The 26,581-nt window shown below is 56.2% G+C and overlaps 1 protein-coding gene across 1 annotated transcript; it reads right to left on the bottom strand.

The window, feature by feature from the left end:
• Positions 1-4,213: 4,213 nt before the first annotated feature.
• On the bottom strand, positions 4,214-25,187 carry Foxo6 (forkhead box O6). The gene is made up of 2 exons (XM_027936938.2): positions 24,506-25,187; positions 4,214-6,295 (listed from the first exon to the last, which is right to left on the bottom strand). Exons 1-2 carry the CDS (start codon positions 24,917-24,919, stop codon positions 5,024-5,026), a joined length of 1,686 nt encoding a protein of 561 aa, XP_027792739.2. The 5' UTR covers positions 24,920-25,187; the 3' UTR covers positions 4,214-5,023.
• Between the last annotated feature and the right edge of the window lie 1,394 nt (positions 25,188-26,581).

Genomic DNA, 26,581 nt, shown 5'->3' with positions numbered 1-26,581 from the left:
AGGGGCAGGAGGGATGAGCAGCCCCCTCCTCAGGCCTGGTGCCCCACCCACCCAGCCGGCGGCCTGTCTGCCTTCCTGAGCTCATTAACTGCAGGTCACTGTTCAGCAGGAAAGACAAGGCGTGGGTTCTGCGGGCGTTCATTAGCCGTGAGAGGAACAGTGTGTGTGAAATTAGCAGTCACCTGAGGACCTCGATAATTTCATAATTAGGAGGCCTAATGGCTCCAGCTCTGGATGCCAAATGACTTAACCCCTCGCCTGCTGGGCCCCCAACCCCCAGCCCACGGCTGCAAGGGAGGGTCGGCAGTACCCGCTCTGCTCCAGCTCTGCTCTCTGGGGCCAATCACATCCATCTTTGCCACCCCAGCATCCAGCAAGGGCTGGTGTGGATGAGGTGCAAAAGTTAAGTTTATGGAGTGAATGAATGAATGCAGGAATGAATGAACAGGTGTCTGAATGGGGAAAGAGCTGCAGCCCCCACTGCAGGTGCTCAGGGGAGGGGCATTCCAGAAAGGGGTGAGGAAGGGTTCTCCATCTGCCTGAGTAGGTGGTGGCTGGGCACATGCCTCTGTGTGTGTGTGTGTGTGTGTGTGTGTGTGCGCACGTGCATGTGTGCACATATGCAGACATGTGAGCATGAGAGCACACACACGTGGATCTGTGATGTCTGCTTCTAAGAACCTGGCGTGTGTCTATGTCCGAACTGCCATCTGTGAGCATTTTCTGCTGCCTCCTGTCTCTGTGACGGAACCCAGGTGCCTCCCTTGATGCCAGCCTCTCTTAGCACCACTTGAATAATGGTGGCTCTAGAATGCCCACTGGGGGAGCTTGGAGGCATTCTTGGCCAGGAACGTGGTCCTAGAGAGCTTGCTTTGAATCTGCTATGCAAGTGTCCTCTTTTTACTTAGATTGAATGTTCATTTGGGATCCTGAAAGACTGAATGAGAAGCTGAAGTCACACCTCTTAGCATAGGGGGAGCTGGTTAGGACAGCCTCCAAGACCATCCTGCCTTCTCGGTCTGTCCTCCCTCCTCCCAGCCTTCCCATGATACTACAGAGAGGAAGGCTGAGGGATGGTGTCCGTGGGGCTCCTGACCTGGTGCAGGCCTTCTTGCAATCAGGGACAATTGGTTCTGAGCCTCCCTAGACCCTGCCTCACTCCCTCGCTTGCCCTGATTGTAGAGGGGATTTGGGAGTAGTTGAGCAGGAAGAGAAGGAAGGAGGATGAAGGGAAAGAAGAGATGTGGAGAGAACAATAAAGAAAGAGAGGGGAAAGGGGGGGGATGGGGAAGAGATGGGAGGAGGAGAAAGGATAGGAAGTCTGAAGGAGGTGAGAGAGGAGGGGAGGGGGAGCAGGGAGGCTGAGAGCATTATCAGCACTTAAAAAGCGAGCAGCTCAGTTCTTCTTTGGCACAAATAATAGCTTTTTATGAATAAATCATGTGTCAGACGCCTCCCAGGGAGTGGGCATAGAGGGGGGCGCGTCTGCTGGGCTCCAAGGCTGGCGGCAAAGGGCCAGTGGCAGACCCCCAGCTGTAGGGGTGTTGCCCCCTTTCTCCCGTTGGGGCCCAGCAGGACAGAAACTGTCTCTGGAATTATCACTGACCTGAGTCAGGCAGAGCTCAGTCATGACTCTGAGGGGGTCTCTTGCTTCCTACACATGAGCTGGGCTGGATCCCAGGGCCTGGACAGTCCCTCTGCTTTCCTCCCCTCCCCTCCAACAAACAACATAGAGGACACTCCTAGCAGGAGAACACCAGCTCCTGAGAGAGAGCTGTGTGCCAAGACAGGCAGGCACACCCACAGAGGAAGCCACACGGTACACATGTGGAAATCAGGAGAGCACTAGCACAGGCCTGGCCTGCATAGCCCCAGACACACGTGTGGGCACACTCAGAGATGGACACACCATCATTCTCACACACACACACACACACACACACACACACACGAGCCCACACAGACAGCTGCATATGGGGCCACACGGACACACACAGACTTGCACACGCACACAGCAGCCCACCCTCCATCAGCCTAGGGCGGGGGCAGCTTTACAGCCCATATGGAGTCCAGACCCAACTGGGCCATCTCAGAGTCTGGTTATGGGGTGGAGCTGGGGCATCTGTCCCAGGCGAGGGCCTGTCGGTCTCTGTGTGCTCCCCACCCTGCAAGGACACCCACATAGCACACCATTGAGGTCTCAGGCCCCAGATCTGATCTTCAACCTGTGCAGGTCTAGCTCCCTGCCTACAGCCACTGCCTGGGGCACAGGCGCCCCAGGAGAACCTGGGCATTGGAGGTATACAGTCAGAGCCAGGGCCCTGGTCTGCCCCTTGCTAGTAGTGTGACCTCAGACAATGATTCCAATTCATTTTTGCTCCTTGAACAAATCTTCAAGACAAGTGCTGCTGCCTCATCTTGCAGACCAAGAAAGTGAGGCTCTTGGAGGCAAAAGTACTGGACACCCTATCTAGGGCCATTTTCTTTTCACAAATTCTAGGACCCACTGTATCCTGTTTTCCTTCTCGTCTCCCCTGGGTCCTCTTTCTCAGCTGATGGGTTCTCCTTCCTGTACCAAGGGGTCCTAAGGCATTCATCAGAGCAGAGCTGGTTCCTTGCTCACCCCACTCTGCGATGCTCCACTCCCAACACCCCCACAACAACCTCTATACTCCCGATTCTATGACTTCCCTCTCTAGTCCAGATGCCTTCCTGGGCTCTGTCCCTGCTAACCAGGTGGACATCTCTAGGCCAACATGTTGCCCAATGTCAGATAATTCCATTTGCACAGTAGAAATGTCCCTGAGCCCCCATCCTCCCTCCCAAATCCTGAGGAATCCCATAGCATGTAACTTAAATTGAGGATGTCTGTGGCTGATGAGCAGGCCATATCCCAGGGGGGCTCTCTTCCTTGATGTTCCCCATGTCAGGGAATGGCCTTGTCTGCCCAAGTACTCTACCACCATGGCCTCCTCTCCTTGACCTCCCATGGACCAATCACCACCAATTCCCATGAGTCTACATTCAAAATACATGTGAACTCATCATTTCCCACCCATCCCCACTTCTCTTGCCCATCTCCTGGTTCGATCCACCATTGGCACCCCTTGCCTCTCTCACTGCTGCCCATTCTAGCCCATTTGCCTCCCTGCACCAGCAATTTTTCCACCTCTGAGCCTTAGCCACGCTCAACTGTTTTTGCCTATGGAAGCCACGTGCTTTCTCCACTCTGGCTTTTCCCCTCTATCTGAATCCCTTCCCTTCCCTAAACCAACTCTTCTTTCAAGGCTCAGCTGAGACAGCTCCTGCTCCAGGGTCAGCTCATCACTGCCCCCTACAGCAGACCCTGCTCTTGCATCCATAGTTGTCTACCTACCCATGTCCTCCACAAGCCTCTAAGTTCCTCAAGGCAGAGCTGTGCCAATGCTGCTGTCTATGGCAGTCCCTATGCCTGAAATAAGAAATGGCACTTAATAGGAGCTCACTAATTATCACTGAAGGAATTTTTGAGTGCAAGACCTGTGCTGAGTACTTTATATACCTTTCTTATTTACTTGAGATGGGGGCTACTATGAATGCTATGATTTAAATGACAAAAACAAGGCTTCAGAGGTTGAAACTGTGCCCAAGGTGTCACAGCTGGTATATCAGAGGACTTCAACAGAAGTCTGCACCTTCAAAGGATTCTCTTCCCACCTCCCCAAGTTATTTGCCCTCTCTGACCTTGTTTTCTCATCTATGAGAACAAAAAATTGCACCCAACACAGGGCCTGGCAGAACAGGTTCTCAATAAATACCTGTGCCCTCTGTCCCAACCTCAAAGGCTTAATTCAGGGTAATCTCCCCAGGTCTGAAACTTCCCCTACCTGTTCTCAGAAACAGGTGCAGAGTTTCACAAGGCATATCACAGGCATCAGGAACTCAGTAGGCGCTTAATCAACGTGTGCTGAGCAGACCAGCACCTGAGAATGCTGATGTGCACCCAGACCAAAGCCACAGTAGGGGCAGGCACAGGGACCCTCATTGCCCCTACCCCCACAACCTTTACAATTATCCTTCACCACCACCGCCCCTTCTGCTAGCCAAGGCGCGGGAAATATTTAAAACAATTTTATTCATGAAAATATGCTGTACAATGCACTCTACACGGCCTGGACACGGCACACACGCACACGCACACGCTGACGGCACGGCCACAGTACACTGCCTACGATACGCGCCGGGGACGCCGCCCCCACCGCCCGCCCCGACGGGACACTTATAAATATGGGAGAGGGGCCAGGACTGGCACGGAGAAAGGGGTGGTAGATGGGGTGGGGTGGTGGATCCAGAGCTGAGGCCTGCTGAAGAGACTGAGACCAGTACTGCGGATGTGGGGGTTGAAGAGAGGGACAGACTGCCATTGGGTTAGGGTGGGAATGGGGGCGGCTAGAATGTGAGGGAGCGGCTGAACCATGGGGATGGGGGTCTACGGAGGGCAACCTCGGACTGCTGGGGTGGGGGCAATAGGTGGGTGTGAGTGAGTTTTCAAGAGAGGGTTGCTGGCTTCCAGTGGTGAGGCTAAGACCAGTAGGGAAAAGTGTCAATTGAGAATCAAACTAGAGTGTGGGGTGGGCTATGCATCACGTCACCTCAAGGGCTCCACAAATGAAACTGAAGATACGGAATCGCTCCCTGCCCCATCTCCTAGTTGGCCTCTCCCGCCAGCATCCAAACCAGGTGGCCCACCATGTTCCTTCCCACTCCCACGTGGCCCAGATTTCAGCCTCCTTTCCCAGGCTTTTTGCCCCGGGAGGAGGGGGAGCGGGTCTCAGGAGGTGGGGCAGGAAAGGTGGGGTGCCCCAGCCCCTCCCTCTCTCTTCTCTCTGTGGTCAGCTTCTGAGGGATGTCTTAGCAGGGCTGGGGCTGCCTCCTGGATCCTCCCCGTGGAGCTGGATTGGGGCTGGGGACCCGGGGATCAGGATGGGAAGACAGAGGCCCCCTGGGGAAGGGACCCGGGCACCCAGGACGCAGGAGGCGGTCCTCAGCCCGGAACCCAGCTCTGGTTAGGAGGCGGGGCCCCGGCCAGGCCGGGCGGCGGTGGAGGCAGGGCTGAATCAAAATTGAAGTCCATTTCGTCGCTGTCCATGAAGTCGTTGAGGATGATGGACTCGACGTCACACTCAAGACTCCCGCTGAACATGTCGAGGTCCAGGTCCGCCGGGAATCGGTCCGGCGCAGCACCCAACGGCCCGGCGGCTGCGGCCGCATATGGCCCGGGCAGCGCGTCCAGTAGGAGGCCACCGGGCGGGCCCCCAAAGGCGGCGGCATGGCCAGGTGGTGCCAGGCCTGTGGCGCCCGCGTCTCCGGGCAGCGTCATAAGGCTGATGGGGTGGGCTAAGGCACTGCGCGAGGGCGCCGGCGGCGCGTACGGGGCCGCCCCCTTGCCGGGGTAGGCGGCTGCCGCACCTGTCAGCGCCATCTCCCCGGGCGCGCCCAGCACCGGGCTGGGCCTCGGTGCGGGCGGCGGCGGCGGCAGCAGGGTGGGCAGCGCTCCGGGACGGAAGGGCGCGGCGGCCGGCGCGAAGCTGGCCTGCTTGTTCTCCTGGATGGTCTGCATAGGCAGGCGCCGCAGCGCGCCCAGCGCTGGCGGCCCGTAGCCCCCTCCCCCGCCATAGGCACCGCCTTTGCAGCCGCCGAAGTAGGCAGGCGTCCCGGCGCGGGCTCGCTGCCCGAACGCGTCCTGCGCGCCGTCCAGCAGGGCCTCCGGCAGCCCCGCGCCGCCGCCGCCGCCGCCGTGCAGGCCTAACGGGCCTCCCAGCTCTGCCAGGCGTGGCAGCTCCCCCGGGCAGCGCGCACCCAACGCCGGCGAGAGCGCGCTCGCTGGGCTCGGGTACATGAGCGGCGATGACGGCGCCAGGGCCTCCAGGGCCTCGTCGTCCTCCAGCTCGGCAGCCTCCCCAAGCAGGGGTCTCCCGCTGCCGCGGAAGTCGGCCCACGCCTCGTAGTCGTCGCTGGTGTGCGAGGCCGGGCTGGCGGCCCACTTGGCCGCGACAGGCACAGGCCCAGGGACAGGCGCGCCCGGAGGGCTGTCGTCGGGGCTTCGCTCGGGCGCCTGCAGCTGCTTCTTCTTGCTTGCCTTGCCCTTGATGCGAAGGAGCTTGGCCCCGTTGTCCATGGACACAGCCCTGCGCCGCGGGGTCTTTCCCGTCTTTCCACCCTCAGGATTCAGCATCCACCAGGAACTTTTGCCAGTGCCCTCGTTCTGCACGCGGATGAAACGGGTGTGCAGCGACAGGTTGTGCCGGATGGAGTTCTGTGGCCAGAGACAAGGGCATGGGTAGGGGAATGGGAAGCGAGGAGGCCGTGGGAAAAGGAGGGAATGATGGAATGGGGCGTAGAGAAAAGTGAGAGAATGGAGAAGTAGGGAGAGGAGGGGAAATAATGGGGTGCAGGGGTTGGGAGAAGAAGGGGGCAGGTGTAAGTACCAGGTCGGACAAACCCAGAATACCCAGCCTCTACCCTTAATCGCACCCGTGCACCCCCAGACACTGCCCAGAGGGTGGGGCTGGAGCTCTGGGCCTAGCCTTTTCCCGGGAGCTGAGGGTTACTGGGTGCTTGCGGAATCCCCCTCTTCCCCAACACAGCCAAGCCCCTCGCGGGGCTAGTCAAGCTGTCAGTCCCCCCACCCCAACCTCCAGCAGATTATGTAAGGGCTCATGCCGCCGCGGCTCATTTGTCCGCCCCCCTCCCTCCAAGTCTGGCATGGTGCCAGGAGCCCGAAAACCCAGGGCTCCAGAAATCAATCTCGCGGTGACTGATTAAGCCCTGTTTAGAACTAATTGCTCTTTCGTGTGTGGGGAGAATAAATTACCTGCTTTAATTTCGTGTCTTTAAAATGCAACTGCAGGTAGAGAAGACTGTTAACCCTTTGCTGGGACTGCTGGGACGGCCTGGCCAGCCAAAGCAGAATAGCTGGGGGTCCCCAACCAGGATGTAGGCCTAAGACTTTTCAGAGATTTCCCCCAGCTCCTCTGAACTCCAAAGAGACTGGGTTCTACAAAGGACAACGTTTGGCCATGGAAGCCTCAGGCCCTACTCCTGCTCAGTGCCTTTCTTCAGGTCACCCCAGTTCACTTGCCTGCCCACCCCTCTTGATCCACCTGCCTCAGCTCTGCCCTCAGAGCCGCTTTCTAGTGGGGTCTGTGCACGATGCCTACATACTCCCCATTTATAGTCAAGAAGACCTGGGCTCAGAGAAGTGAAGTGACTTAAAGGCTTCAAAGCCCTTTCTGCCATCCCTGGGTACCTCTGTGGCTTCACCTTTGTTGCCCTTGCCCTTATCCTCTTCTTCATTTCTGCTGTGCCAGTCTACAGTGCTCCCCAGGTGTCTGCCTGCTTTGGCCAGACCTGTCCTGGGATGGTGGAGTCCAGAGCTCCACTGGCCTGGCTCCCACAGGAATCTGGAGTAGCATGGGCCTCCCACCTGGGTTTGGCCACTGCTTTGGAAACAGCATGACCTTGGCTACCAGAGGGCAGGGTGGGAAGCCAGGTTTTTGACCACCTAGCTGTGTGACCTTAGCTATGTATCAATCTCTGAGCCACTCTAAAAAAAAAAAAAAAAAAAAAAAAAAAAAGGGCCACCGTCATAACAACCTCATAAGGCTGTTAGATCATTACATGAACTAATCTGGGGTTCAGTGTCGGGTGAACACTCCAGGTACTCATAGATGTTGATTAAATCTTTCACTCTGGCCAGAAGATCTGACCTCTTAGACCACTCAACAGACCTGCTCTGTTTCCATCTCCTTCACATCCTGTCCTGAGTGAAGCTGTTCTAGGCACCAACCACTCTTAGAAAGCTGACATTCCCCCATTTCATCTGTCAGGCAACAGAGGCCCAGAGGCATGATTAACTTGCCCATAATACCACACACAGCTCGGCAGTGATGCTGGGTACCCCGACTCTGCCCAGGTCGCAGACTTGCTTGTAATCCTTTAATCTGCCCAGTTACACTCACAGCCACTGCTCTATGAGGGTACTCCCTCCTGCCTCCTCTCCAGGGGTCTCCAGGAGGTCCTTCCTGCTGCCAGGGCACCTTCCACCCACTGCTCCCCCAGCTCCAGGTCCTGACTGATTCTTCAGGGCCCCAGGCTCCCTGTCTCTAGCACTTTTGGGTTGGGAGACAACAGCTGGGGCTTGCCAGGCTTGCCCTGCTTGGCTTCTCCTGGGGCTTGGAGAGGAGGGGAACTGGACCCCAGGGATCCCTGTTCCCTCAAGTAGATACCCCCTTCCCATCCCGCCCCCACACCTGGCTCCCAGGCCCCTCCCCCACACCTGTGTTCAGGGTCCTCAGGAGGCCTCAGTTCTTTTCCCCCAAAGAACTGTCGGCTTGCTGGAGGCTCCACCTCCCACCTCTCCACTTCTCCAGCTGGAGGTCCATCAGGTAACACCTCTTTATCAATGTCATTATTTGCCAGCCCAGCTCAGAACACTGGGGGGTGGGGAGAGGAAGGACACCATCAGGTACCAGCACATGGGCAGCACCAGCCTGTTCAGCCCAGGCACTCTGAGTACTTATCTCACTTTATTACGTAAGACTCCAGAATCATGGATTGGGATCCCTAGCCCAACATGAGAAGAGTAGGCTCAGAGACTCTGAGTGACCGCCAAAGTCACACAGCTTGGTAAGCACAGGCCAGATTTTGATTTCATGTTGGTATTACTGAGTCTAAAGGATATAACTTTGTGCACGGGACAGGGAAGTGGTGTCAGGGAATTCCTAAAGAATCTTAGGAAGCTAGTATCCCAGTGCTCCTCAAACTTTCCATGTAAACTATCCCTACATGTCTGTGGGCCTAACAGTGCAGGGGGTATGGGACAGTAGATCTACATGTTATTGTTCCTCTGTCTCTCTCAGTGCTGGGGTTCAAACCTAGAGTCTCACAAATGCTAGCTAGACAAGCGCTCTACCCCTGAGCTATTTCCCAGACCTCCATTTTCTGTAGAATCAAAATATTTCAGATTATTCAAAATATGCTCCAAGCCTACAAAGATTTGCATCCTTCTCCCCTTGGTCCCCTACCCAGCCAAGTACCTGATAGGTCAAGCCCAAGCCTGACACCATGGCTGGTCCAACCCAGGGAAAAGAAAGGACTTGCCCAAAGTGGCCCAGGACCTGTTGTCAGAATAAGGACGTGAGCCTGACCCCCACCTCGGTGCTCCTCCCCCTCCTTCAAGCTTGACTTAGGGCAAATTTCTCCTCCCATCCAGGGTTCAGTTTTCCTACCTACACAATGATGACACAGGCCAGTGGTACTCTGGGAACCTTTCTGGGGATTTCAGTTTGACACCAAAAATCCTTGGTATCATCCAGTCCAGAAGTTTTCAAACATTTTTCTTAAAGCAATGGAATTCTTTGGTAAGTGAAATTTAATGCAAAACTTAAGTGTCACATACTCAAGCCAATGCGGGTGGGAGGGTTAGCCTGGAGCCTTGCCCACTCTGCACCCTCTCTCTCAGAAAATGAGGCCCTTGGGGAGGGATCCTGCAGCCCAGATGGATGGAGCAGCTGAAGCCTAGAGGGGTGCCTTGTACTGACTGGGGTCATGCAGGGAGGTGCTTCAGAGGTGAGTTAAGGATCTAGACCTCTGACTGCTGAGCTGGGCTTTGCCCTAGGGTTGTGCCCCACGAGAGAAGCCAGGGCCCTGCATCCCAGTGTGGCTCCTCAGGGCCCAGCTACCTGGTACCAATCAGAGCTCCCAGCCAAGATCCAGTGGTAAGCACTGATCACAACTCTGGCTCTCACACAAGGCCTCCTGGGAGGCCAGAGGCCATGGAGGAGGTGAGGGAGGTAGAGGAGGAAGATGCCTCTGCCAGGCAGCAGTAACCAGGGCTCCCTCTTGGAGTTGCCTAGCAACCTACCACCACAGCCACAGCCCTGGCATGCCCGGGCTCCCCTGGTGCCCAGAGCTGGGCCCAGCTTCTGGGGCCTCATATCTCCCACACCTACGTCCAGATCTGGTCCATGCTCTGATGGGAGATAGGACCTCCCTCACTCAAGGACCCAGGGAGGCCAGCTGGGGGCAGAGGGAAAGGGACAGAGGATGATATCCCATGCACACCCCATTCTCCTTCAGAACCTGGGCCAGGAAGAACAGCCCCCAGGAGCCTCACCCACCAGTGGTGGCTGGTAAAGCCGGTACAGGGCAAAGTGCATGAGATCTGGTGTCAGATCTGGGTGCCAGTTTCAGCTCCAACACCCATGAACAGTGCAACCCAGGGGCAAGATGCTCTGAAGCTCTAATCTCTCCAGCAGCCACCTGCTTCTGCATTCACTGCCCTGCAGCAGCTGGAATGGTCTTTTCCATAACTGAGATCATGTCCAGTCCTCCCCAGATCCCCCCCACTGTCTCCATCTTATTCAGACCCACAGATCCTCCATGACCTCTCAAGTGTCTTGCTCCATCACTCCTCCTGTCCCTTGAGCTGGCCAGACAGGATCCCACCTTTCCACAGATGTCTGCAGAGATCTCTCATTTCCTTCAAGTTCAGATGGCCCTTCCGAAATGAGGTCTCTCTTGACCACTCAAATACTGCTCCTCTCCCCTGCCATTTCTTGGCGTCCTTACCCTACTCTAAATTTTTCTAAAGTAATTATCACTATCTAAATATTTGGTTGAACATTCCTAATCCAAACATCCTAAATCTGAAGTGCTCCAAATTCTGAAACTTTTCAAGTGTCACGGTACTCAAAAAGTTTCAGATTTCGGAGCCTTTTGGCTTTCAGATTTTTGGATTAAGGATACTCAAACTGGTAAAGTCTATGTAAATATTCCCAAAGCTGAAAAACTCTGAAGTCTGAAACACTTTTGGTCCCAAGCATTTCAGATAAGGGATACTCAACCTATACATAATTTATTTATCTTCTTTCAATCAAGGACAGCTGTCTGGTTGTCCTTATATTGGAATATAACTTTCATGAGGGTACTGTTTTTGTCCTTTTTTTAAAAAAAAAAACTGTACCCCATATGTTTGGCACATACTTTAAGCACTTAAATGTTTGTGGAATGAATGCATGCATGGATAGAGAGAGAGAGAGAGAGAGAGAGAGAGAGAGAGAGGGAATACTGTGTTGTAAGGGGAATTAAATGAGACTGCCTTGGCAGGCGCATAGTAGGGCTTTTTCAAACTGGGCTGAGAAGAGAATATAGGACAAAATGAGGAACAAGCAGGGAGGTGGAGCAGGTCATGAACTATAGTACTGAAGGAGCCTCGGGCAGAAGAGCTCCAGAGGGGCTAGCAGGTGCGCAGGCAGCTGCCCTCCCCAGCTCCCACCCTGCTCCCCATGCTGACCCAGGTGTGCTCACACCAAGGTCTCTACATGCGCCAGAAGGCACCCCAGGAGCCCCAGCAAAGACAGAACCACCTCGACCTTGCCCACAGTACTTCTCTCACGGACAGGGTCTGATCCATTTGATGGCGGCAGCTCATCTATCCGGCAGGACACCCTCATCTATTCCCAGGACACCCTTCGCCCACGAGCGGTAATGCATTCATCTGACAGCACAGCCCCATTTATCCAGCACACCAGTCCCATTTATCCAGCAAGTACAACCTCATTTGCTAACAGCACTCCATTCACCTGACGGGCCCCCTCATTTATCCAGCAGGACACCCTCATTTATCCTGGAAGTCACACGCGCGCCTTCCTCCTGTGGTGTGGCTGTGTTCTCTGATGGTGCAACCCGACTGATCCAGCAGGACATCATCTCTCCAACAAGTACACTTCATCCCCTGACAGTACAGCCTCATTTATCTCATAATGCAGCCTCACCTTGCCTCCAAGTACCACCTCAGCCCCTCACAGTACAACCTCGTTTATCTTCCAGTACAGCCTCATTTCTCCTCCCAGCACAGCTTCATTCTCTGACAGCTCAACCTCATCCAATCTCACTTCTCCAGCCAGGGCTTGCCAGATCTCTGGGGGTGGGAGGAGCTGTGGAGAGAAAAGAGGTCCCCATTCTCTGTCCCCTGCCTGCCTGTAGGGAGCTGTCTGGTGCTATAACTGTATCCAACTTTTCCGGGCCCAGAAGGGACCATAGAGTGTGTTCTAGGTTGCTTGGCCTAGCCAGAGCACCCACTACTGTCTTACCTCCTGTTTTGTCCCCAGTTGAGCTAAAGAGGGCCCACAGGAAGAATTCTGGGACATGGACTCCCATGCACTCCTATGCTCTCTGTGCTATCTTTTGATTCTGTGATCCTGGGCCGGGGTGCAGGAAAGGTTACCATTCCTGGGTGCACATTTATCAATGTGCTGGCAAATATATAACAACAGCTCTCCATGGGCAGGGGGGAAACCCACCTGATGTGATTTGTAGCTTTTTGCTGATTTCTGTGGTGTAGATATTACTATCTTTGCCCACTGGAAGCTGCCAGCATGATGTCGCCAAGTGTGGAACCAGGAAGAACTGTGCCCGATCAGCTCCATGAGGCAGTGTGAGCCAGCTCCGGCACACCACTGGCATGTGCTTCCAATACTGAGGCTGTAGAAAGGCACCACCTGCCACATGCCTGACATAGGCCAGCTTCTTTTATCCTGGTAACCATCCTGCGAGCAGGGACTGATATTTTACAAGGGGGAAACTGAGGCTTGGGTGGGTTAGATGACTCCTGAGGCTTTCAAGCTGGAAAGTGACAGAGCCAACTTTGGATCTCTGGGCTGCTGAGTGCCAAAGCCAGGGCTCTTCCCACCCCATCTCCCAATGTGGCAGGGGGCACTCTGCTCTGCTGCCCACCCCAGTGGCCATCTCTGCCTTGGCTCTGGAGCCCAAGCTGTCTTGGCTTTTATCAGATACAAGCATTATGTCCCTACTCACCACCATGCCTGTGCTACCTCCTTGCCTCCCTGGGACCCGGGGGCTTCTAGGGTCCTCCCAAGTTCAAACCTAAGTCTTGTATCCAACCGCCCAAGTCTGAGAGGTCAGGTACAGATGCCTCTCCATGTTCAATCACAAAGTCTCTGCCCAGCCCCTCCCTCAGGATGCTAACCCTGCCTGCCCGATAGGGACCGTGACTCAGCTCCTCTCTTTAGTGCTTCCCCAGAATATAAACACCGTGGGGCTAGTGAGAGAAGTCTGCCCCCCTCCAGGATGCCCATCTTCTTTCTCTCTCCTTCCCTCCCTCCCTGCATGAAGAGAGGTGAGGGGCTGGGGTTGTGTTTCAGCAGTAGAGTGCTCACCTAGCATGTGCGAGGAGCTGGGTTCGATCCTCAGCACCACATAAAAATAGATAGATAGATAAATAAATAAATAAAGGTATTGTGTCCAACTACAATGAAAAAAAATATTTAAAAAAAAAGAGGTCAAAGGTGGGGGGCAGAAATCCTAAATTCACCTATGTGACCTTGGGCCTCCCCTGTATAGGGGACAACAACCCCAGTAGCCACAGGGGAATCTCACATGTCAAGAATCTTATCCATCCCACTCCTTGCCCTTCATCCCACTCTGGGAACCCAGCCTGGTCCAGGAACATACATCTGTGTCAGACAATGTCACAACTCCCTGAATGTCCCTTGTCCTGCTGCCCGGGTGAAGCTGCTCAGTCCAGACAGACTTCCAGCAGAAAGGGTAACATGGATGACCTCAGGGTCCTGAGGCCATGTGCAAATCCTTGGCACAAGGGTCTGCAGTGGAAGAGGGGTAAAGGGCAGATGGAGACATTCCGCCATGGTGCCTACAAGTGAGTGGGCTGAGGTTCAGCAGCAGAACACAGGGGGGCAGCCAGGTCCATAAGGAACTCAATGTTGAAGGCAGGCATTAGGTCAAGGGTAATGCTGTGGCGAATCCCCCTTCCCCAGCGAGGGCAGAAACCTAACACCTAGCCTGGGCAGCAAGCAAGCCAGCAACAGGAGTCCAAGCTTGCCCCTTCTCAAAGCCCATGGTCCCTTGTTATTCCTGGCCTTGGTTCCAACTCCAGATAGACACTCCAGAGCTCACTGGTGCCCTCCAGCCCTGTCACCCCTAAACCTTCAGGTCCATCTGGGCCCTAGCCACCCTAGATGTCCATCTCTCTGTGCTTCTGCACACCCTGTTCCCAGTGTTCTTGCCCTTCTCTCTCTGTTCTGCATCCCTTTGCAAGCCCCGCTGCAGTGCTACTGCAGATCTAACTGGTAGCCAGAGTCTATGTACGAGTTGGCCTGCCTGCTTGAACTTCATGGGGCAACCCTTGGCTCACAGGCAGTCAACAGGATGGAGCCCTCAGCAGCCGTGAACCACTCAGGCCTGGCATTTCTGTGCAGGTTCTGTTCAGGAAATTTCAGGCCAGTGTTCCAGGCCCTGCCCGCCCCCACCTCCCCCCTGCCAGGGTCCTACCTGAACCTTCTGTCTCCTAGTTTCCCCTGGGCCTCGCTATCTTTCCGCAGCAAGGTGAAGGGAGAAAGGACTAGCATTTATTGAAGCTTTATCATGGATCTTGCACTGGCACCCAACAACCACCATCTTACTGAGTAATAACCCTCTGAATTGGTTTATTATCCCCACTTTACAGGTGAGAAACCGACGTCACATAGTGTGAGTGGTGGTGCAAGAATTTGCGAAATCGTACCCAGGACCCTTGCTCATCTTCCCATGTTGAGACACCTCTAGTGAGCAGACCTGTGGAACTCCAGGGGCAGGGACTGCCCACACTGGCTCAGCACTGCTCTACAGACCTTTCACCATCCCTCACCCAGGGTTAAACCAGAACCCCTAAAGGCAAAGCCAAAACTTTAGACCTCTCCCGGGTGCTCCTCTCAAGCACAGCCCCACCCTTCCTGGGCAGGCAGAACCTCCCTCCCCTGCCCCAGGCCCTGGGAGCAGCTGCGCTGACCTCACCCATCCCTGCCTTAGGCCTGGCTCTGGGGAGGGCCCAGCAGCTGTGTCCCAGCCCTGCAGGCTGGCTCCTAGGGGAAAGAGGAGGAGTAGGCACAGTGCCAAAAGAACCATCTGCTCTCCCAGGGGCACGGCCACCCGCACAGACATTGGCCTTGCCCCCAGGAGCGGCCCATGGCCCTCTCTCCCCATTCCAGGGGGGCTCCTGGAACCCAGGGCAGCCCACCCAGACCACAGCACCAGCCTCATCTGCCATCTGTCTTCTTCTGGAGACTCGGAGGTCCTTCAGGACATGTTGGCGTGCCATGATGGTCTGCTGAAAATGGACAAGTACTCAGGGCAAGTTCAGGGGCAGAGGCCAGCGCTGGGTGTGCTGCATGTAGCCTGCCCAGCCTGGCCTTGGCCTTGCAGACTAGGCACCTCTAGGGGCCTCCATCCCCTCACATCTGCTCAGCTGGCAGGTGCCTCTGGCTAAGGGCAAGCCCCTTCCCCCACAGCTCAGCTCAGGTTACAAAAGGAGGAGGTGGCAAGGCCAGCTGAGGACAGGGGAGGGCACAGAGGGAGTAGGAGGAGGCCTCACAGCTTCCTAGAGTGTTGGGGGAGGGGAACTGGGAGCCAGAGAGGGAAGGGCTGTGCCCAAGGTCACACAGCCTGCCAGTGGGGCAAAGACAAGCCAAAATTCCAGGGACAGGCAGCCATAGGCTCAAGGGTGACCTTGAACGAATCATTTTTTCATCTGTAAAAATGGGGAACCTAAAACCTGCTCTGCTTGCCTTCCTGAGCCGCAGGGGAGGCTCTGGAGGCTCCAAAGCAGTGAATCAAAGAGCAGAAGGGAGCTTGGCCATCCCCAATCCCTGGCTCAGGGACCAGAAAGTGGGGTGTTAGAGAGGGGATTCCTCCCACACATGCATGCACACACACATAGACTTGCAGTGTGTCTCAGGGTCAGAGCCCAGAGAGGGCTATCCTACATAGCACATGGGGAGGTGGTTCCTTTTCTTTCCTGAAGCAAGTAGTAATGACATCTGGTTAGACTTCTTAGGGACTTGACATGTATTTTTCCTGTAATCCCCACAACAAAGCTTGAACAGGGTCCTATTATTATCCAATCTGTAGAGGAGGAAGTTGAGGCTCAGCTGCCCCAGGCTCCACAGAGGGTAAGTAGAACTAGGCTCTGCTTTTGCCATTTGCCTCCCAGGTTCCTAACCATCCAGTTCTGTCTCACCTGAGAGTCTCAAGTACCAAAAAGGTGCTGCAGAGGTCTCAGGTTGGCATCTTGGCCTCTTCTGGCCTCCACCTTGTCTCAGGCTCATCTTCTCCATTGCATCCCAGTACCAGGCTCACACCAGGTGACCAGACTCCCTTCCACTTGTCCTCTCTGCACATGGCCCTTGAGTTGAGTGTTCTGCCCCTGTCATCCCTATCCTCATAGCCTGGAGTGGGCTCCTTGGCTAGCCATCAAAGGCAACCCAGTTGCTTCTTCTGACTCCTGCTGGGCTCCCCCAGGAGTTCTTAGGGTTTGACTTCCTTTGTCTGGCTCCCCTCCCCCTCACCTCCAAGCACCCACAGCTAACTTTCTGACCTTGTATTCTGACCCTGAGAAAGTTTTATTCTGAATCAGAGTCAATGTCCTCATCTTATCTCCCCAGCTTGACCTGCAGGCCCTGCAAGATCAGGGTTTAGTTCCCTCCAGGCAGCACCACACAACAGGTGCCCACTGGGTGGAGCCTTAGATCCCAGTAAATGGAGGAACTGCTGTCAGCCCTGGGCAGGCAGATCCCATGAACATCAGGTTGGACTGTCCCTCCCCCTAGAAAACTCTCTGGGAAAGGAAGCTGGGGACCCAGGACCATTCCCCAAGACAAAAGAGAAAATGATGGGGTGGGGAAGGAGGCAGAGGAGAGGAAAGTGAGCTTAGAATGGGCTGGCCAGGGCACTGGGCTAGGGTAGAACTAGCCGTGGGGAGTTCCACGGCTGCTACATGGTAGGATGCAGTTAAAGCCTCTTTCTGATGAATTCCTCATCTACAAAGTGAGGACAGTAACAATACCAGCATCAAAGAGTGACTGGGATTTTATTTTATTTTATTGGTATTGGGGATTGAACTCAGGAGTTCTCCATCACTGAGCTACATCCCATGTCTTTACTTTTTACTTGAGACAGGATCTCACTGCGCTGGCCTGCTTCGAACTTGTGATCCTCCTGCCTCAGCCTCCTGAGTTCCTGGCGTTACAGGAATGTGCATTATGCCCAGTTTAGCTGTGAAAATGAAATGAAAGAATGTCTGTGTCAGCACATGGCAGGCTGAATCCCGAGCTGGGACAGTCCAGTGTGGTTAAAGCAAGGATCAGAAGACAGGAAGGTAACTGGAAGGCTTGATGGGGCTAGGGGCTAGGCCTGAGGAATCACACAAGACCTGAGGTCTGGGGCAGCTCTGGGGCTGCGTGTAAGCTCCTCTTCTCTTCTTCAACAACTTAGTGACAGCAGGATAGGGGTTGTGACTATCAGTTTCTTTGCCACTCCAGACCCAGAGCAGCTTGCTGAGTATTTACTAGCACTTTTCCCCTCCTGGCTGTGGCAAAGCCTCCATTCTTTCCATCCCTGTCGTATACAACATGACTTCTAGGACATGGGGGTGGGCTCAGATGCTGGGATGGTAACTCAGTCCCTTGAAACTGACTGCACGGTGTTCAAATCTTTAGAGGATCCAAAAGGAGTGAGGAGAGGAGCAGGCTCAACCTGGGTAGGCTACTTAGAGAAGAAGCTCATGCACAAGGAAATAAGGAAAAGGGGGGACAAGCAGGAGGCTGGGAAGCCACCATCTAAGGCACCATTCCTGAATGAACTGTCACCAGACATGCTTATTAAAATATAGATTCTAGAGCCCAGCCACTAAGAGTCTGACATAGAGGGTTTGAGATGGGGACGGGAAGCCTGTGTTGTTAAAAAGCTTTTAGGCAACTCTGATCATCAGCCAGGTTGGTGAACTAGTAAGGATTTAAAGCAGAAACTTTCAAGGAGACATGTTGGGCTCCAGAATCATCAGGAGGGTGGGTCTTCAATCAAACCACCCAAGCACCCCACTTATTTTCTGAGGGGTATCCCAAGGGATCAGCCAAGGAGAGCTGCTGCAGTGAGCATATGGCAGTGGGTATGGAATGAGAACTCCAATGCAGGGTACCTGCATCAGAGGCAGAGGGAAAGTGGAAAGGAGGCCAGGGCTGGACAGGCCAGGAGAGGGCCCAGGGGTCCAAACTGAGAAGTTTGGGCTTGGTTGGCTCCTAGGGTCACTGAGGAGCCCTGGAGGGTGCTAGAGGAGGAAAAGACCCTGAGGCAGGAGGCTGGCTGGTGTGTGGGACTGAGATAGCTCTGGCACTAGGAGGTGGAGAAATGTGGCAGAAACAGAAAGATCTGCCTGCATCTAAATCCAGGCTCTTCCTGCCTCAATTTCCTCAACTGTGAAATGGGGCTATTAAGGATACCTGGCAGTTTGGTGGTGGCAGGAGAATGTATGTATGCAAAGTGTTCAACTGACTGCCTAGCACTTAGACATTAATCTCTTAATTTCATTCCCCTTCCCACAAGAGGCACCCCCCTTAGAGACCAGAAAGGTTTCTCTCTGCAAAAAGGGAGGCCCTAGGGGGAGGGTGTAGGAGGCCCCTCCCCCACACGCCACCTGGACCCCCTCCCACCTCCACATATGGGTTGGGGGGTGGGGAGAGGCAGCAAACAGCCAAACCCTCCTAAACAGGAGTTGGTCTCCATGGTAACCAGGGTGCCAGGAGAAGGGGGGCACTCCAGATCCAGCTGTCCCCCTAAGCACCCTACCCAGGCCCCAGAGCCTGAGCGAATACTCACCCAACACTCTGAACCCCCCCATCTGCCCGATTTGGGGGCCAGTTGGGACTGCCATGAACACTCCCTTCATTGGGGGAGAATGCTTACCACCACGGTACGTGTCATGGACAGGGCAGGCATCTCTAAGCAGAAGTCCCAAGTTCAAGATCGTCCATGCCTATACTCACATATGTCTACCATGAGAAGTTCTTTCAGTACTATGTCCCCTCTGCTCAGTGAACTCTCATGGCTCCTAGAACCAGAGGGTTTATAAGTCACAGCACTGAAAGACCCAGAGGCTCAATTAAGGCTCTCTGGACACAGATGAGGACAACACTGAGGACCTGAACGGGAAAGAGAGCTTCACTTCAGCCCAACACTGGCCTGGGTTGCCCCACAGGGCCTCTGTCTACTCTTACGTAGCCCTGGTCCCACAGATGACTCCAAGAGACCCCAAAGTGTTGCACCAGGACACCATGAGTGATGCTCTAGGAGATGGGCCATTGCTGTGCAGAAGAAGCTTGTTCTTTTAGCTTTAAGACACTCTTGAGTAACAGAATGGGCAGCAGTGGGGCAAAGCAGTGGAGCACACTGGAAGGGGCTGAGCTGGAGAAGAAGGCACTGTGGGTTCCATGTCACCCCCCCACACACACCTCTTCAGATACGCAAAGCCCCATCTGGAGGTGGAGGGTTAGCATGCTCCACCCTCCCTGATCCCCAGGTACCCTGCCTAGAAGTGAGAGGCAGCCCACAGCTGGAGTGTTGAGGACCCCAGGATCTGCTGGGAGGTCACGGAAGCAGAAAGGCTAGGAGGGGCTCCCCTACAACTGAAGCACCCCATCCCAGAGGCTCGCAGCCACAGTCCATGACCACCCACTCAGCCCTCACAGGACACAGACCCCAGGACCCCAGGTGGTAGCCATCACTGGCTGCCACTCAATGACAGGGCAAGGTAGGCTACATGGAAAAAGTCCTCAATCCTTTCAAAGTCCAAACCCAAGGCCTTCTCTCCAGCCCCCACCCATCCCCAATCCTACCCATGGGCATAGAAAAAGCTCTAGTTTGAGGGTTGTTAGAATGGGGTTCAGTTCCTAGGTCTGCCACTTCCTGGGTGTGTGACCTCAGGGTAAGTCATTTCCCCACCTGGAAGCAAGGTGTGGAGGATCTGATAGTGCAGCGCCTGGCTAGTGGATGCCACGTCGCGGCCCTCTGGCCCTCTGGCAGGAGGGCTTCTCCTGCTCTCAGCCTCCCTCCCCACCTATCCCGAGTCAGTTCCGAGCCTGGAGACCTCAGGGCGTGCAGAGAAGGGGCCCCTCGATCCGCACAAAGTGGGGGTTGGGGGCGCTGAACTTTCGAACCCGCAAACCCCCCGCGCTGTTCATTACCTTAACGCGAGTTAAAAATAACCGTCTCATCTCTTTAAATTAGTCTGTCTGCAATTACCGCCTGGCACGGCGCTGCCCGCCATCGTCCCGCTGGAGCGGCGCCAGGTGGCAGGCGGGGCCCTCACCCTGTCTGTCGGTCTGTCTGCCTGCCTCCCGGTCCCCTTCCCCCGCGGCGCGGCTACCCCGGAGGCCCCAGCAGCCCCGCCTCCCGAGCTCCCCAAGTTGCGCGGTGGGGGCGAAGGCGGGGGCCACCCGGCGGGCGGCGAGCGAGGGGTCCGTGGGGAGCTGGGGACTGGGGTGGCGGCTCGGCCCGGCGGCGGGGGAGGGGCTCCGGGAGGCCCGGGAAGCCGGAAGGGCCCGCAGCGCGCCAGCGCTCGTGGGTGGGTGTGAGCAGGTGGCCGTGGGAGTCTGCCGGGCGTGCCAACAACTGTGCCAGGAGCGGCTGGCACGGGCCCGTGCCCAGGAGGCGGGCAGCTGCCAGCCCCTCGCTCGTGCAGCGAGGGGGGTGAGGACACCCCCCAATCGGGGCTCACACCGCCTCCTCCTGCACCCCCACCAGCCCTTGGGGATGGGGATCCCCGAGGACAAAGGAGGAGGGAGCCCCGCTGGAGCAGGCTTGAGGGGAGAGGGAAGGGGGCGCCCTACATTCACAACCACTGCTCAGAGCCTGTAGCAGGACCCTGTTCCTGGACCCTCAGATCAGTCCCTCCCTTCCCCACCTGGAACTTACTGGGCAGGGCTGGGCCAGACTGGGGTAGCACCAGCTCTTCTGAACCCACCCCTCAGCAGACAGGCAGCTCTATTCCCTGAAGGAGAGGGGAAGTCCCCATCCACTGTGCTCCTCCCCACTGGGCCTGGGGACAGGAATGGGAGGTGCCCAGGCCTGGCCTGGGAGCTCCCAAAGGAGCTGGCAGCCAGGAAACACAAAAGGAGACAGAACAACTCAGGAGCTCTAAGTAAAAGGAGCTCCAGAACTCAGAACAGCCTGGAAGGCTTCCCGGAGGAGTCAAGAGCTAAGGAAAAGTGCGACTGGAGGAGCCAAGAGGGAGGGACAGCCAAGCTCTATCTGGATAGTCACACTCTTGGGGCACCTTGGAAAGAGGGGGACATCCTGTTCAATCCCAGATCCTAGGCCTGAGACCCTTCAACCCAAGGGAAACTTAACCAGCCCCTTGGGTAAGATTCCCAGCACTGAGCACAGCCTTTCTCTAGGCTTCAGCCTAATCTGGGTGTTCTGAACCTGCTACTGGTCTTGCCTCCTCCAGTTGCTGTCCTCAGCACACTTGACTACCTCTCCACATCATATAGGGTGAAGGCTTAGCACATCGGCCTTTCCTGAGCTGACTCCCACCACCCCCCACACACACCTTTACCATGCTACCTCCCTGCCATGCCTGGGGGACTCTAGGTTCCAGCCTGGAACACCTAAAATGTTCCCTAAATCCAACATGTACGATCCTACTTCCCTGCCTTTGAGTATACTCAACACCCCCCACCCTGCCAAAGACTATCACCCAAATTCTTCCCTCCCCAGTGAAGGAAGCTCAGATCAAGTGCTACCTCCTCTGTGAGGACCTGCCTGGCTCCCTAGGATATCTAACCCACCTTCCAGGAGCCCCTGCCCCACCCCCAGCCTTTCCTGTCTGTAAAACTCAGGGCCTGGGTGTGGAACTGGCTGAGCCTAATGCACCCTGAAGATTTCCTCACTCTATGGAATGCAGGGTTTGGTACACCCTAGGGATTCAAGTTCAATGCTTTTGTTGGGATGGGGAAGGGAGGAAGGAATAATGGGCCTAGGCCCCAATCTGGGCACCTGAAGTGTACTGCAGCCTCTGTTAATGTGGGAGTAGCTGAAACTTGGGGATAGCTCCTCCATCAGTCCTCTGGAGGAATTTACTGGGAATGGGAGAAGAGGCACAGGGGCAAAAAGCTCCAAGAATGGGAGGGAAAGGAGGCCTCCTGAGGAGCAGCGGGGGCAGAAGGGGACAGCCACTGAAGAAAGAGTATTGAGGCAGGTCCCCTTCAGTACTTAGGTGGTCTCTGCCAGGGCCTAAAACAGGAGTCCAAGCCTGAGGCTCCTTCTCTAATTTCCAGCCCAGGACCCAGGACCTGCCAGGACTCCAACCCAGGAGCCAGGCACAGGGAAAGCCAGTGTGCCCCCAGCAGTGTGGTGCGGTGGAAACCACATCCAATGGGCAGGAGGGAGACCTGGACTCCGGTCCACGGTCTGCCACTCACTGAACTCCTCAGGAGAGTCCTATCCCCTTTCAAGGCCTCAGTCTCACCATCTGAGAAATGAACTTACAGGACTAAACTATCTTCAAGCACACTGCCACCACATTTTAGGATTTATACTAGTCCCTGCTCAAAAGCCTTCAGCACCTCCCCCATCCTCACCCCAGGCTGCCAGCAGACAATGTTCCAGAGGCTCTGTTGGGGCCCTGGAAGGAGATACACCTGGGTTGCAGTCCAGCTTTTCCATCTTCTAAGCGTGTGACCTTATGCAGTTAACTCCTCCACTCTGGGTCTAAGAGTGCTCCTCTGATAATGGTCAGAGTAAAACCCACCTCAGGGACTGCTGAGAACATTAAAGATGTATGCAGTGGCTGCACAGAGCTTGGCCCCAAGACATTCAATGAACTGCAGCTCTCTCCTGGCTTCCACCCTCAGGTCCCCTTCTGCCCATCTTTCCCCATCCTCCCTCATCCATCAAGCCCAGCTGGAGCTCCACCTCCTGCAGGAAGCCCTCCTGGCCTACTCTGGCCCACCTTACTTTCCACTGACTCCAAATACACATCCTCTGCACCATCCACTTCTCTCTTCACTCTTTCATTGCACTCATTAATGGCTTCTTGGTGCCAGGCTCTATGCTGGGTGCTGTCGGCACAGAATGGCTGATATTGCCACTGACTTCCAAAGGTGAGATAGGAAAGGGAAATGAGACAGAACACAAATGACTGATGCCCAATGCAAGCATGGAGAGGGAGTCCCAAGTTAGCTAAAAAGAGTTAGGGAGGGCTTCCTGGAGGAGGCATCCGAACTCTGCCTTAAGGATAGTGAATATCAATCGGGTACAGGGATAAGTGGAAGGTGGGCAAAGGCTTGGGGAGCAGGGAGGGAAGTAAGAGCAAAGCTGAAGGGCAGGGCGCACTTGGGAGGATGTATTCTGGTGGGGATTGAATTTAAGGGTTTCAGAGAGGGGATGGGGAAGGAGATTCAGGTCTATTCCTCTGGCCCATGTTCCTGCCCCATAGTGGCTAGCAAGATGCAGAGAAGCTGCCAGTACAAAGCTCGAGAGCCATGAGTTCCCAGGTCAGGACACCCTGATCACTACAATACTGCTATGGGCACCTAAAACTGCCCAGGTCCACTAACATATCTCCTTCCTTGGACTCTGCTGGCAGCCACTACAGAGTACAGCCCCCTTCCTGGATGTGGGCATGCCTTCTCACAAAGGCCCCTCTCCCACTGAGAGTCTGACAGCTCACCTCTTAGGCACAACCCCCCTCCAACCCCTTTAACCCAAAGGCACAGACAAGATGGCCAGAGGAGAACTGGGTCTACAGTCACAATTCAATCAAGCCCCGACCCTGTCCTCTCCCAAGATGGCTCCCCCCTTTCCACTCTGGCACAGAGGGCCTCCCTGGGGTACCCTAGACCCTTCCCCAGCCCCTAAATGCATCTGGAATCAGAGAGCCAGGGAGGTGGAAGTCAGGCTGCCTGGGGGTGGACAGGGGCAGATCCCTGGCCCTCAACACCCTACCCTGGCACCAGCAGGGGTCATCACCAGTCCCCCATGCTGACCCAGGTAAAGGGCACGCAGCATTTACCCTATGGAGAACTCACACCTCAGGTCACCTGCCAAGCTCCTCATCCCAGGCTGGTTTGTGCCCCAGGGTGAACTCCTGGCGCCAGACAGAACTGTGGGCCCATGGTCTGCACTCTTCACCCCAGGACTGGCTCCAGGAAGGGCAGTGGAGAGATTTGGGAGGGAAAGCAGCCACTGGCCCCAAGTCATTATTTTAGCTCTTTAAAAGGGTGCCCTAGTGGAGAGGGTAAAACAAGAGTACAAAGCAAACTCAGGGAAGCAAAGGGAAGTCCCCAATGTCCGTGGCCTGGGAATCCGCTCTTCTGCTATGCCCCAAGGATGGGGTGGGGATGTTCCTCAGGGATGCCTCAAAGCTACAGTCCCTTGTCACCCTACCAGACCTCCCACCCAGCATCCCTCCCTGAGAGGGAGCATACACACAGCTGCTCCCAGCACGCCCCTGCCTGTCCGCTAGCCAGCCCCACGCCCTGGGCACACACTCCGTGACCCCTGGGGGTGCCCCAGAGCCCCCTCCTGACGGCCCGCCCGGAGACCAGACCCACCTAGCAGCCTACGGAAGCCCCAATCGGCATCCCCAGCCCCCTCCCCAGCCGGACGCCCCCACCTTCCAGCCTGCCGAGCTGTTGCTGTCGCCTTTATCCTTGAAGTAGGGCACGTAGCGGACCATCCAGTCGTAGATCTGCGAGAGCGTGAGCCGCTTGTCCGGGGCGCTCTCGATGGCTTTGGTGATGAGGTCGGCATAGGACAGGTTCCCCCACGCGTTCCGCCGGGAGCTCTTTGCTTTCCGCAGCGGTCCGACCTCCGCGCCCAGCGGCGGCGCTGGGGCCATTGCCGGGGCCGTAGCCCGGCGCTCCGGCCCGCAGTCCTCAGCGCCCTCGGCCACCCCTGCGCCCAGAGCTCTGTCCTCGTCGCCGGCCAAGTCGGGCTGCGGCAGGGGCCAGGTACAGGAGCGCGGCCGGCTCTGCGGCGCGAAGTCCGGGTCCACGTCCACCTGATGCGCTCGCAGCTTCGCGGCCATGGTCCCGCCCGACTCGGGCGAAGAGGGGAGGGAGGCTCCGCGGAGGGTAGGCGGGCGGCTCCGGGATCTGCGCGCCCCGGGGAGGCCCACGGGAGGGGTCCCTGGCGGCGCCGGCTCAACCGCGGGGCGCCATGGGCCGGGACGCGGAGGCAGGGGGCTGGACACACTGGGGAGCACGAAAAGAAGGACAAACCCGGACAGTGAGGGGGCGGCGGCCCGGGAGCCCAGCGGGTACACACCTCGCCCAGCCCCGCTTTTAGCACCTGCCGCCTGCCTGCGCCTGCAGCCACCACCGCCACCGCCGCTGCCGCCACTCCCCGGGCGCCGGCCCCGCGCACGGGCCCCGCTCTCCCGGGACGAGTCTAGATTGCACCATGCCGGAGCCCGAGCCCGTGCCGGAGCCCGCGCCGCCGCCGCCCCGTGAATGCCGCCGCCGCCGCTCCGGCTCCAGCGCCAGCTCCCGCGCCTGCCGCGCTCAGCGCCGGCTGCACCTCGGGACGGGCGGGGGACGGGGTTGGGGCGGGCCCGGCGAGGGAGGGGGCGGGGCGTATTCACCCGCGGCCGCGGAATCCTCGGCCTGCCCGTGTGCCCCGCCTGCGGGCTGGGGCTGGCGCGCGGAGCTCCCCGCTCAGGGCGACCCCGTCGTAGCCCCTGCACGCCACAGCGCCGCCTACGGAGCAGGGGAGAAGAGGCAAGTCCGACCCCGCCCCCTGCTCGGAGCTCCGGGAGGTGGTGCGGGGGCGGGACCTGACTGAGCCCATTGGTCCGCGGAAGGACTGCCCCGCCCACTGACTCGACAGGATCCCTCCCAGAAGCGCGTCAGCGGGTTATTGTTACAACCCGGGGTTTCCCAGGGCAACGGGATGGGGCGGGACTCAGAGCCCTGGCCCCGCCTTCTCCCCCCCCCCACAAGGAATGCCCCGCCCTCTGTATCTAGACCCTTGATGTTTCCAAGTCTTGGTTCCAAGAACCTTGGCCCCTGTCCTTTTCTTTGTGCCTTGAACTGGACTGGGGAAAAGGAATCGTTCAAGAATACCTGGGTTCTAGGCCAGCTTTTGCCACATGCTAGCTTCTCCATCTGCAAATGGGTTCTCATGGATGCTTATGGTGCCTGTGGGTAGCTTTAGAACTCTGGTTCTCAAAGTTCAACGTGAAGCAGAATCATCCTGGAAAGCTTGTTAAAACAGATGGCTAGACCCCAGCCCCTGAGTTTCTGTTTCTGCAGATCTGGGTTGAGCAGAGACTGCATTTCTAATAAGCTTTCAGATGATGCACCAGGGATCACACTTTGGAAACCATTGTCTTAGAATCTGTGGGAAGTTCTCACAAGGCCTGTTGAAACAAGCTAACCCCAAAGTTCAGAGTATTTGGGGAAAAGCTTCTCATTTGTTTAACCTATACTTATTGAGCACTTTTGATGCCCCTGGTTATGTTCAGGGCACTATAGCAAAAGAAATCACTGACACAAATGAGGTCCATACTACACAGACGAGTGGAGGAGTCAGATGTTAATCAGATCATCACTATGACCTCAGAAGGGAGAGGCTAGCTGAGAGGCTGGGCAGTCCATGACCTCATCCCATAGGGTGATAGGCTAGGTTTCTAGCCACCACTCCACCTACCATCCTTCTCTTGGGGTATGCCCTCTGCTTAGAAAATGCT

Source organism: Marmota flaviventris, chromosome 10 (genome assembly GCF_047511675.1).
Source record: "Marmota flaviventris isolate mMarFla1 chromosome 10, mMarFla1.hap1, whole genome shotgun sequence".
NCBI lineage: Eukaryota > Metazoa > Chordata > Mammalia > Rodentia > Sciuridae > Marmota > Marmota flaviventris.
Note: the sequence above shows the minus strand (reverse complement) of the source record. Positions and strands in the feature narration are given on the sequence as shown.